The 12,949-nt window shown below is 41.3% G+C and overlaps 1 protein-coding gene across 1 annotated transcript in view; it reads left to right on the top strand.

Annotated features, from left to right (window-relative positions):
• Nucleotides 1–11,547, top strand: part of ITIH2 (inter-alpha-trypsin inhibitor heavy chain 2) — a 67,427-nt gene extending 55,880 nt beyond the window's left edge. The window contains exons 13-21 of the mRNA XM_073652446.1: nt 546–734; nt 1,210–1,349; nt 2,939–3,111; nt 4,696–4,875; nt 6,520–6,633; nt 7,688–7,886; nt 8,387–8,559; nt 8,891–9,002; nt 10,876–11,547. Coding sequence (XP_073508547.1) covers nt 546–734; nt 1,210–1,349; nt 2,939–3,111; nt 4,696–4,875; nt 6,520–6,633; nt 7,688–7,886; nt 8,387–8,559; nt 8,891–9,002; nt 10,876–11,023 — 1,428 coding nt within the window. The 3' untranslated portion in view covers nt 11,024–11,547. The remainder of the gene's footprint in view (nt 1–545; nt 735–1,209; nt 1,350–2,938; nt 3,112–4,695; nt 4,876–6,519; nt 6,634–7,687; nt 7,887–8,386; nt 8,560–8,890; nt 9,003–10,875) is intronic.
• Nucleotides 11,548–12,949: the final 1,402 nt, after the last annotated feature.

Genomic DNA, 12,949 nt, shown 5'->3' with positions numbered 1-12,949 from the left:
GATAATGGCCCCAACAATGCTCACTGGAACCTTCAGTAGTTTAGAAATTCTTCTATAGCCAATGCCATCAGTATGTTTTGCAACAATAAGGTTGCAAAGGTCTTGAGACAGCTCACTTATTTTACCCATCAGATGTTTCATCTGTGGCTTCTAGGTAATGAAACACCTTTTTATAGGCCATCAGTTGAACCAACTGATATCCTGCCACTTAGTGAACAATAATAACTTTCTATCTGCTGATAGATTTCAGCTGGTGTCATGACTTTCCATGGCTTTTTGCCTCTTTCTTCATGTGTTTAATACTTTCTCCCTGTGTCATTTCTCATTATTACACAGAACTTAATTTATGGAAATCTATGATTTGATTTCTTTGCCTGTGGATTGGATGGGTTGGTACTGACATCTGGTGAGAATTTCATGTCAATAGCACCTTTAGAAATATATTTACTTAGAAAATACATATTTCACCAGCTATGTGTAAATGTACTGCATATGTATATATATCTATACCAGCAAGAGTTACCCTAACTTATCTTGTTTTCCAGGAATTTTATAAGAAGGTCTCCACACCTCTTCTCAAAGACATCGTGTTTGAGTACCCATCAAATGGAGTCTCTGATATGACGAATAACCGTTTCCACCATTATTTTGGAGGTGATGAAATTGTTGTAGCTGGTAAAGTTGACCCTGAAAAGAAAACACCCATAGAAAGCTTCATCACTGGAACATCAGCTGTAAGTCTGCTAATAACTTTTTCGGGATTTCTTGCAAAATACAGATTGATAATATGATAAAACGAATATATCTGAAATAAATAAAGTTTTAGTCACCGCTCTGTATATAGAGAGCGGCGGCTGTCACATCACCCCCGGCACTGACTGACATGTCACTCTGCATCACTCGGCTGTGAGTCAGTGCTGGGGTGACCATCAACATAAACAATGGTTCTTGCACAATATACGGAAGCCTTTGTAATGGAAAGTGACTGAAACAAGTCTGTTGGCATATACTGTATCTGTTCCATAGAAGTTTATCGATATCTCAGTCAAACATTCAGAGATTTCATTGCGGTAGCCATCACGTGCACACGCCAACCAGTTCTTTATTACTTATTTAGTTTTTTTGGGAAGATATCAAAAAAGCTTTAACAATAAGGAAATGCAATGAACATTTTTTTTCAACCTTATGTTTAAAAATATTTTTATTCAGGAAGACGTTCACTTCCTACTGGAAACTGTTGCAGAAATTGAAGCATTGAATGAATTCTTTGCCCAGAGTAAACACGCCTTTCCTGATTTCGCCAAGCAATACTGGGCCCAGCTAACCATTAACCAGCTGCTCGCTGAGAGGTGAGGACAATATCAATATCCCATACTTTATGGATGAATCGTTTTTCGGTTTAATTCAGTCATATACAGATGGAAAAGCATATAAAAGTAAGTGCCCCAGTCACAGAGTTGTATATGATGTCAGGCCTTTACATTGAATTGAAAATTGCTGTACTCTACAGTATAATATACAAAACCCCTTTATTCACATCCTCAGAGCTCCATCTTGAATATAGTGGAGGTTCTCATGCTCAGCCTCCATTCCATTCATTGTCTATGGGAATGTCAGAAGTAGCAGCATCCTCTGCTTGGCTATTTCCCTCAGTCCCAAACACAATAAATGAAGAGGAGGTTGAGCATGCACACTTCAGATCTATTTACAGGGATTGTCCCGCGAACAAAGTTCATTTTAATCAACAGATCTTGGAATAAAAATAATTTCCACAATTGGATGTGTTTTAAATAAAAAATGCTCCTGTGCTGAGATAATCTTATAAATGTGCCCCTGCTGTGTACTGTGTAATGGCTGTGTCTGACCGTACAGGGACATAGTCTGATCATACCACATCTCCTGGGCAGGAGAGGAAGCAAAAGAGAGTATATAGACTGGACAATGTTTTACCTACAAGAAAGAATCAGTTGTGATTCCCTGCTGTAATGTCTGTATACTCTTTTGCGTCTTTCCCTGTCCATGATCAGACCATGTTCTTGCACGGTCAGACACAGAAATTACACAGTACACAGCAGGAGCACATTTACAAGATTATCTCAGCACAGGAACATTTTATTTAAACACATCCAATTGTGGAACTTATTACTATTCCAAGATCTATTGATTAAAATGAACTCGTTTTATTCTTGGAATTGCTAGGGGTCCCAACAGTCAGGCAGTCAAACTTGCAGTTCTAGGAATAACTCTTTAAAGGGTTATCTCAACTTCTTGAATGGATAGAATTGCAAAGTGGGTGTAAAAACCAGCAATTTACTTATTAAATTCCTCTTTTTTTCTCAAGAAAGGCAAGTGTAAGTACACAGAGCTATGTAATATAAAGATTTCAATATGTCAAGAGGATGAAAACTTAACTGGGAGCACTTCCTTAAATAACACAATTAAACACTTAGGAGCGGCCTCGACTCCTTGGAAGCATATTACGTACAAAGGGACTGTTAATGAACATGCTTATAGTAGTTTTCATAGTAGTTTTTATAGTAGGTGTCGATTTAGAATTGTTCTTTAATTTCTTCCCCTCCCCACGCCCTCCCCTTCCTTCTGTGTCATTGTCTTATCTTGTTTTGTCAGTGGTCATGTTCAAATGTAGTCATATAAGATGTGAAGTCTTCAGCGCTGAGTTCATTCATTGTTGCTGATAAATTAAGTTAACCTATGTAGTATTGTTTGCTAAGATTTTTACTTTTATGTCGTAACTCTGTAATTTTATTTACGAAAAATTCAGTTAAATAAAAAAATATAGGCTTGAGGGTGATTTATAACATATATAGTAGACACAATCTAGATCTGAAATCCCAGAAAATAATATTTTCGGGTTCTCAAATTGTGTGTGACCTTGGAAAAAAAAGCGTATTTTTACCAATGCTGATTTCTTGTGCAGGAACTTGGCGACCACAGCTGAAGCAAAACGCAACCTAACCAAGAGAATTATGCAGTTGTCCATAACCCACCATTTTGTGACCCCTTTTACATCCTTGTTGATTGAGAGTGAAGATGGAAAGGAGAAGATGTTGGCAGACTCCCCAAATTCCCTCAAAGGAGCTTGCTGTCAAAGTCAGTATAATGACTTTACATTAATTTTCTTTGCAACAGGATAATATTGCAGTAATTGTTAAAGACTTTCAGACCATGTATGACTGTTTAACCACATTTCAGACCCCACCCGTAGTATTGTTCGGGGAAGCTTGCCTAATCAACAGGGACACCAACTTTGGGGCATGGTTTTGCTAAACCCTGCCCGCTTGCATTCCAGTTTGCAGGGCTGTCCCCAAAAAAATCAGGACGAAATACTTAAATTAACAATTGTGATGTAAAGTAAAATGACGGTTTTATATACATCTCTGCATCGCCTATAACACTTAATACCAGCAAATGGCAGTGATAGCATCAGGATGGCAGGCTGCAAAGTTGGATTATAGAAAGGGCACATGGGAAACCAGCACCACTCAGATCCTCCACCACTCACACTTCATGCCTAGATCATTCCTTTCATAATCTAGTTGTTTAAAGAAGAACCACATCTGAAAAAAATATATACGGTATATTTTAAGGGGAGTGCAATAGAGTCTCAACAAGTAAGCATTAACTTGGAGCCTATGAGTCATCCACTTGAACGAATTTGAATTTCTCGATTGAAGTCTAAGGACATCGCTTCAGAGTGGAAATATCCATGTGCAGGAGTGGACACTGTTAGTGCCACGCTGGATCCCCGCTCTGGCAGGTAGGGTCTCAGGCATGTCACTTCACTCACCAGCGCAGCGGCCAGCACTTCCCTCCCCCGTGCTCTGCCTGCTTCCAGCAGGGCCCTCTTAAAGGGCTAGCGTGCACTTGCTATTACGTCCCTAGACAATGGGGAGGTGCCTGAGCAACCTTCCTGTTCTACAGTCTATGTTGTGAAGGTTGTGTACTAGTTCATGCTACCAAGCCTGCTGCACTCTGGTGCAAACCCAGCTTTCTGCACTCCGATGAAAACTCCGTCTGCTGCTCTCCAGTGCGAACTCCGCCTGCTGCACTTCGCTACTAACCCAGCCCGTTGCACTCCGATGCAAGCCCAGACATCCTGTCTTATTGGGTCCAGCTGCTGCGTGTCCGTTGGTCTGTTTTGGAGTAGAATCTGGGATACCTCCCTCGTCCCTCCTCGGATCACGGAGTCGTAAAGCTGCCATGCGTCCGGGGTTGGATTGGGCGAGGCCCCTAGTCACGCCCCTCCAGGCACTTCTTGGTCCGTGGCACAGTGGTTCCACAAACCACATTTGTGACATACACGTGTTCCACATGTGTGAGGCATAGTGGACTGGGTAGGATTCAGAACCTAGAGGTAGAATAAGGGTCACTATAAAGTATAATCCAGACCTGACAGACTATAGTCAGCACAGACTTCATTTTTGGTGTACAAAATATATTCTTTCTTGTTACTTAATCTTTGTCACCTAAACAATGAAAAAAACTCTGTCTAATGCTAGAGAAAGGCAAGGAAACAGTAATATGTGAGCCTATACCATGTATAGGTACAGACAAGCGCTTACTACAGCATGGACGCTACATTACACTGACACCCAAGCAAAAAGATGGAAATGTTGTTAGTCGTTTTCCACTACAGACCAGTATGGTAATGTTATAACTTTTCCCTTAAATCAGCATTGGCTGTATCTACGAAGACTACTCCTGCACCTCCTCCACCAACAACGGGGACAAAGCAGATTCAGTGTATTCCAACTGATCCTCCTAATTTAGAGCTAAGATCAGACACAACTGAGTCAATAACTATTATTCCAACCTCAAACTGCAAAAACAATCCAAATGCTCCTCCAAACTGTGGTACGTATTCCTGCTTATATATAGAAATATGTAAGGTATTTAATATATAACTCTGTCCTGAAGTTCTAGAAGGGATTCTCTCATGAGGACCACCCCATTCCATATACTGCACTATTATAAACTAGAATACATAGCCGCTAGTAGTAGATGGCTGCTATTTTTCCTCTACAGCAGCACATCTTTCCATAGTGATTACTAACCCGTTTAAAGAGAACCTGTCAAGTTGAAATTGTATCTGATCTGCAGGCAGGATGTTAAAGAGCAAGAGGAGCTGATCAGAGTAATGTGGGAAAAGACTCAGTAAGGCTATGTGCCCACGATGCAGAAATGTTCCGGATGTTTTCCTGAGCGTTTCTGCATCTCCCTGGCAGAAAAAAACGCATGCTGATTGTACATGTGGATTGTACATGCGGATTGTACATGCGGATTGTACATGCGTTTTTCCTGCCAGGGACATGCGGATGTGAAGCGTTCTTCACATGTATTTCCGCATGCGGGTTGACAAGCGCTTTCCATGCGATTTTAGCATCACTTGGAAAGTGCTTGATCACTTGGTCACACTATATAAATCCATGCAAACGGCATGGATTTATATAGTGTGACCTTAAAGAATGGTAAAAAATAAAAAAATAAATCTATACTTACCTTCCGATGGCCCCCGGTGTCTTGCTTCGCTCCGTCCTGGCTTGCCGGCAGCTCGCGGTGCACTACACTGAAGGACCTGCCGTCACATGACTATGACGTCAGCGCAGGTCCTTCAGTCCACCACGATCTGCCGGAAACCGAAGACAAGCACACCGGGGGCCATCAGAAGGTAAATATAATATTTATTTTTTATTTTATTCTTTTTTTTTTTTACAGGTTGTATGGTACTTGGGTCCAGAGGAGAGTCTCCTCTTCTCCAGACCTGGGTACCATCCGCACATTGAAACGCTTGGATTCTGCATGTACATATACAGTGATGCGGAATCCATGCGCGCCAATGCAATGACTGCAAAAACGCAGCGCTTCCGCATAATAATTGGTAGTGCTGCGTTTCTTTCCGCAATGATAACCCGCAGCGGAAATTTCTGCAGCATGTGCACAGCACATGCGAATTATCATTGGGGAACATGGCAGTCCTTCTACCAAGCATTTTTTAAACGTTTCTGCAGCGTTTTTGCCGCTGCGGAAACGCTTAAAAAACCCATCGTGGGCACACAACCTAAAACTTGTATTTTATTCTAGTGTTTGCATGCATGCGAGTGCAAAGATCGGTGCTATTCAGTGATTTACAGTCTTCCCTGTATGACTGTGCATGTAGAGATAGCTGTCAATCACTAGTAGGACCTGCCCCTGGACTCATACATACAGACTTTAGGGATTTCAATTAATAAAATACAATTCATGCTGAATCTTTTCCTACAAACCTATATTTCCTTCTCTATGCCATGCTGTCCGCAGATCTGACCCTATGCACGTTGACATATAAGTAGCCCTTATGTAACCTAAGCTGTCATTCAACGCTTATGAATTTTTTTTTTTTTTTTTATAATCTTGCAAGCTTTGCTAGCCTTTATTCAGTATCATCTCTAATTTTAGTCTTGCCGTGCCCAGATTGATAGGACTATGTATAATACATTGCTAATGCTTATGTATTTCCAGTTGATAACGATCCACATTTCATTATAAACTTGCCAAAGAGCAAGACAGATGTCTGCTTCAACATTGATGAACAGGCTGGAAGTATCCTGAACATGATGTCAGATCCAAAATTAGGTAAGGCGCTTGTACACTAGTAATAGGCGTGTGCACATGAGAGTTACTTTACGCCTGTACAGCTAGGTTCACACTAGACGTAAGCTTTATGGTTTTCTGTTCTTTTGTAGAAACAGAAAAATGCAACTCTTGCAAAAATTGCATCCATTCTATGATGAATAAAGATGGCTCCAGGTTGACCCCATTTATAATAATGGTGTCCATTTGGTTTGCGTTTGGGGGGCATCATTTTATTTAAAAAACAAAAGCGGAATGTTGCACTTTTTCTTTTAGAACACAAGTGTGATCCTAGCCTTATGCAGCAGTTAAACTGGTCGACCGCTACAGTACATGGAAGCTGATCGGCGGTTGTTTAATACCCTGTTTCGACAAATGGACAGGCCAACCAAAGTTACATGTGCACAGATTCTTGGTTATATGATCGTTTTATCTGCATACAATATCATTGTTCTTTGAAGGACTTATTTAAAGAGGATGATGCGCAACCAAGAACCATGATTTTTCAGCAATCTTAAAAATCATTTCACCCACTAATTGAGTGTATAGCTTCCAAGGGCTATTCTCAAGTTTGGAAGTTAATCCCTATCCATGGGCTAGAACTTCCCAATTGCTGGGACCCCACTGATCCAGAGAACTCTGAAGAGCCCTGTGTGAATGGACCAGAGGTTGATTATATGTACACTGCCGCTCCATTCATTTTTAAAGGGACTGCTGGAGATAGCCAGATGGAGCGGCAGTGTACATTCACATTCAGCATTAGTAGGGGTCCCAGCAATCCAGAATATCTCCTAACCTGCAACTAGAGGATACAGTAACTTTCAAAATTGACTCACATCCATCAGTAGTCCTGATGGTTGTTTTGGGCTTGAACTGGACACAAGTGATAATGTATTGAGCACTGTGGATGCCATGTTTGCCCCCTATGATGTAATCTGACTGAGGTCTCACCTGCATTTTACCTTCAAGTGTATGTAACAGAAACAATGCAAGAGATCCTGGTAAACTGTCATCTCTCCATGAACTCAGTGACTATATCAGCTTCCTTTTACTGTAGGTATTACAATTAACGGGAAAATTGTGACAGCTAAGAAAGCCAAGGATGGAAAGCTTAACACCTACTTTGGTACCTTTGGCTTCTATTTCCAGCAGCTGAACACAAAGATAGAAATAAGCACTGAGAAAATAACAGTGAAAGATCCGTCTCACACAAGAGTAATGAAGTGGTCGGAGTCCAGTACTCTGACATATAAGAGGTGGGTGAATCAATACATTTCCTATGTGGACTGAAAACGGCAAACATTTCCTAAATGCTTTTCTTGCAAGTGATTGATTTACTAATAGTTAAAATGATGAATGATGGCATAAGACAACTTGATGGACTTAGGTCTTTATCAACCTACGTAACTATGTAACAAGAGGACCCTCAGCTTTGAAGAGCACAATAGTATGTATACAAGTGCAAAATGTTCTGGGTCTGTCACACCTGGATATATATACATATATAGATATGGACACTTGTATTTTTGAATTTCAAAGGGGTGTCCACTGGATAGGTGAGAATAACTTCTAGATTTGTGGGGTCCGTCTACCGGGATCCCCAAAGATTGCCAATGAGCATACTAGACAATCACACCATGAAAAAATAATTTCAAGAAGCATTTCAGCATTAAGAATTGTAAAAACATCACCACATAGCATCCTTAGCAATAAGTAAAGGCGACAATTGCTCATACTGGATTTTTTGCTATTACAGGCTTGTTGTATCAATGAAGAAGGAAAGCAATATCACCATCACGGTGGATAATGACTTGTCATTCCTTATTATTCTGCATCGTGTGTGGAAGGATCATCCTGTCAACGTGGACTTTCTTGGTTTATACTTTCCTTCTAGTGACACATTCACCGATGCAGCACACGGTCTGATAGGTAGTACATTATTTGGAGTTTTGATAACTTACTGGTAAAACTGCCCAAATATTCTCGTTATTTTCTGTTTGGTGACTATTACTGTCTATTGACTTGAGACGTGTTAAGAAATTATGGACGGCTGTAGGTTACAAGTAGTTAAAGCTGAATTCTGCTGCTTCCATATAGACTAACTTTTACATGAAGCAACATCATAACTGATTTTTGCCATCTCGGGTTATGTTTGCAGGCCGATAGATTAGAGGAAACAGTGTATTCAAAACCGTTCAATAGCAGAAATAATGTAAGGATATCAGTACATATAAAACGTGTGCTCTACCCCTTTATCTAGGCCAGTTTATGAAGGATCCTGATGTCAGCGTCTATGATCTGCGACCTGGAACCGATTCTGAGAAACCAATTGCTACAATGAATGTTAAAGGAAAGCAGCTGGCTGTAACAAGGTTTGTATAAGAACATGTAAGCAACATACACAGCACACTTAATCCAAGACTATACCTATTTAGTCCGCGTAGATCACCCGATTAATCTAGGAGAGCCTTGTCCTCCTTCCCTTCTATGTTTTGCTGGGATCATCTATCCCTTGGGCTACAGTATAGGGACGCTTTGCATGGTATATAGCAATTCTGCACTACGGGATTTGACCCAGCTTCAGTGATTTGCTTCTCAATATTCTGTCCTATTCTAGACATTTGGAACATCTTAAAGTGAACCTGACAGTAGATTCCTCCTACGTTTTAGATTCAGGTCTTAAATATACATCAGGAAAAGCATCTGACAAGCACCTCAAACATCCCTATAGGCTCAATTTAGCTTTGTCTTTTTGGCCTCAGATGGGATACTATGCGTTAGTGTGCCATTTTTTAACTGTATAAAAGAAGTTAAGCAAATCTGCATTTTCCTATAGTGAAGGTCACAGCAAAAAAAGTTTTTTTTTATGCAATGTAACCTATAAGTGATTTATATTTTGTACTTACAGTGGCGCAAGTCAGGGAATCTTCCTGACTGTGTATAGGTGATAAAAGTTGGTGGTGGGACCATTAAATCCTTCTTTAACTCTGGTCCTCAAGTACCCCCAAAAGGGTCATGATTTGATGTTCTCGTATAATAAAAAATAGAATAATATAATAGTAATACTAGCAAGCCCATAAAATATATACCGAACTTATATAATTCCAACAGTAAAGGAATCCTAAACCCATTTGGTACTGTTGGGGTACTGGAGTGGAGAAACACTGTTGACATAGACCTTTCTGAGAGACTATTTGTTAGAAGGGCTTGCGCCAGGTTTGAAAGTTATTCTCTTCCAGATCGCAAGCATTTGATCGCTGGGACCACTGCACATCATTGATCCTGAGATCTCAAGCATGCGACCAACACTCCACTCATTCTAAAGGGGAGTGGCAAAGACCAGCCGAGCACAGCGCTCTCCTATTTCTGGAGGTCCAATTGGGATTGAATTGAGTGGAGGTTTGCATGCTCCACTACATTCAAACAGGGCTCTTCAGAACCACATTCCCAGGATGAGTCTCAGCAGCCTGACTCCCAGTGATCAGGAAATTACCCCCCCTATCCTTTTAGTAAAGGATAACTTCCAAACTTGGTACAACCTCTTTAAAGGGGTTGTCCACTACTTTATATGATCCCCCAATGTATTCCCCTAGGGCTCATAAGGGTTTCTCTAAATACCTTGTGGTGCCTTTTCTGCCTGTGAGCGGCGCTATCACTGGCCGCTCACAGGCATCACGAGAAGTCCAGGCTGCAGCCGAGGGTCCCTCTTCCATGTTCCACCGATGGCTGCTGGGTTGTGGGTGGGGTTACCCCGCATCACACCTGGCATCCAAAGCGTGCTCTCCCTCTCCTCATTCACTGGGAAAAAGCACAGTGGATGCTGGGTGTGACGAACGGGGTAACCCTGCCACAGCCCAGCAGCCACCGGGGAAGTGAGTCACTGATGTCACGCCTCACTTGACGTGACATCAGTGACGGGTCACGTGATGCCTCTGAGCGGCCCAGCGATAGCGCCGCTCAGAGGCAGAAAAGGAACCGCAAAGAATTTACAAAAACACTTCTGGGCTCTGGGGGGATACATTAGGGGGGGGGGGGGTTTCATATAAAGTAGTGGAAAACTTCTTTAACAATATTGGGTTATAATCACATGGGTTGTCCTTTATTATGGTCGTAGCCAGGCAACAAAGTTTTAGAGGCAATCTCAAATAATTTATCTAAAATACAAAAAAAACAAATACTCCTAGAAGACACAAAAATTAATATCTTGTGCCATGGAGTATGATCTGACTACTTTTCTCTATGCAGGGGTGTACAGAAGGAGTACCACCACAACAGAATCAACGGAACAAAAGTGACCTGCTGGTTTGTGCACAACAGCGGAAAGGGTTTCATTGATGGACACTATAAAGACTACATAGTGCCTCAGCTCTACAGCTTCCTAAAACTACATTAAGGAATGTTATGAAAAAAAGAGACAAATTGTGCTAAGAAAAATGCGACAAAATATAAAGTTTTTCATTGTGTTGCACTTTTTCTATTTTCTCAGGAAGCACAGAAAAAATGTCAAAAGTGGAGTGACAATATGTGATATTATATTCTTATCTCTTTGTCAGATGGCACCATCACAAAGCATGAGATGGATGTAAAATAAAGGCCAAAATTATAGGGGATTTGTTGTACTGTTCATGCATGTTTTTTGCTAGTGAAGCTCAATATATAATCTTTGGGTTGGCAAATAAGGTTAATAATTTGGCAATTGAAATCCATTTAAGCAACCAAATAGAAAATATAATTTTATGTTTTATTAATTTCTTTAGTTGTCATACTTTTACTATGTAGAAATTATTAAATATAAAAGTAAATCTAAGACTGTATATACAATACTTCCCTGATCACTTGTCACTATTGCCTTGTGAAGCCTTAAAAAGGAATGTATCACTATATTATTTAATAATTAAAACCAGATGCTGACAAACATTCTCAGCCTATTCTACGTTTTGTACATTATGGAGCTACAGTCTAATATTCTAAACGAGCCACAGAAAACAATAGTCTAAAGATCTTCATTGATTTCTATGGCAGAGTTTGTTTTTTCATATTATGTAACCTGAGTAGATGTTATTATGAAATGAGGGGGAGGAGGTGAGCTGTGACCATCAAATGGTGGATCCTGTGATATCTAAAGGTGTTAACTTTCATTTTAATCCTGTTTATGTGGTCAATAAAATTACTACAAAAAAAATCTCTACAAAACAAGTATTACAAGTATTAGCCTAATATGTATGTAAGTACACTGCTCAAAAAAATAAAGGGAACACTCAAATAACACATCCTAGATCTGAATGAATGAAATATTCTCATTGAATACTTTGTTCTGTGCTGTTGAATGTGCTGACAACAAAATCACACAAAAATCAATGGAAATCAAATTTATTAACCAATGGAGGCCTGGATTTGGAGTCACCCCCAAAATTAAAGTGGAAAAACACACTACAGGCTGAATCAAACTTTGATGTAATGTCCTTAAAACAAGTCAAAATGAGGCTCAGTATTGTGTGTGGCCTCCACGTGCCTGTATGACCTCCCTACAACGCCTGAGCATGCTCCTGATGAGGTTGCGGATGGTCTCCAGTGGGATCTCCTCCCAGCCTGGACAGTCTGTGGTGCAACGTGACGTTGGTGGATGGAGCGAGACATGATGTCCCAGATGTGCTCAATCAGATTCAGGTCTGGGGAACGGGCGGGCCAGTCCATAGCTTCAATGCTTTCACCTTGCAGGAACTGCTGACACACTCAAGCCACATGAGGTCTGGCATTGTCCTGCATTAGGAGGAACCCAGGGCCAACCGCACCAGCATATGGTCTCATAAGGGGTCTGAGGATCTCATCTCGGTACCTAATGGCAGTCAGGCTACCTCTGGCGAGCACATGGAGGGCTGTGTGGCCCTCCAAAGAAATGCTACCCCACACCATTACTCACCCACTGCCAAACCGGTCATGCTGAAGGATGTTGCAGGCAGCAGATCACTCTCCACGGCGTCTCCAGACTCTGTCACGTCTGTCACATGTGCTCAGTGTGAACCTGCTTTCATCTGGGAAGAGCACAGGGCGCCAGTGGTGACTTTGCCAATCCTGGTGTTCTGTGGCAAATGCCAAGCGTCCTGCACCGTGTTGGGCTGTGAGCACAACCCCCATCTGTGGACTTCGGGCCCTCATACCACCCTCATGGAGTCGGTTTCTAACTGTTTGTGCAGACACATGCACATTTGTGGCCTGCTGGAGGTCATTTTGCAGGGCTCTGGCAGTGCTCCTCCTGTTCCTCCTTGCACAAAGGCGTAGGTAGCGGTCCAGCTGCTGGGTTGTTTCCCTCCTACAGCCC

Source organism: Phyllobates terribilis, unplaced genomic scaffold (genome assembly GCF_046119375.1).
Source record: "Phyllobates terribilis strain yellow unplaced genomic scaffold, ASM4611937v1 Scaffold_11__3_contigs__length_659146591, whole genome shotgun sequence".
Classification (NCBI taxonomy): Eukaryota; Metazoa; Chordata; class Amphibia; order Anura; family Dendrobatidae; genus Phyllobates; species Phyllobates terribilis.
This window is presented reverse-complemented; position numbering and strand designations above follow the sequence as displayed.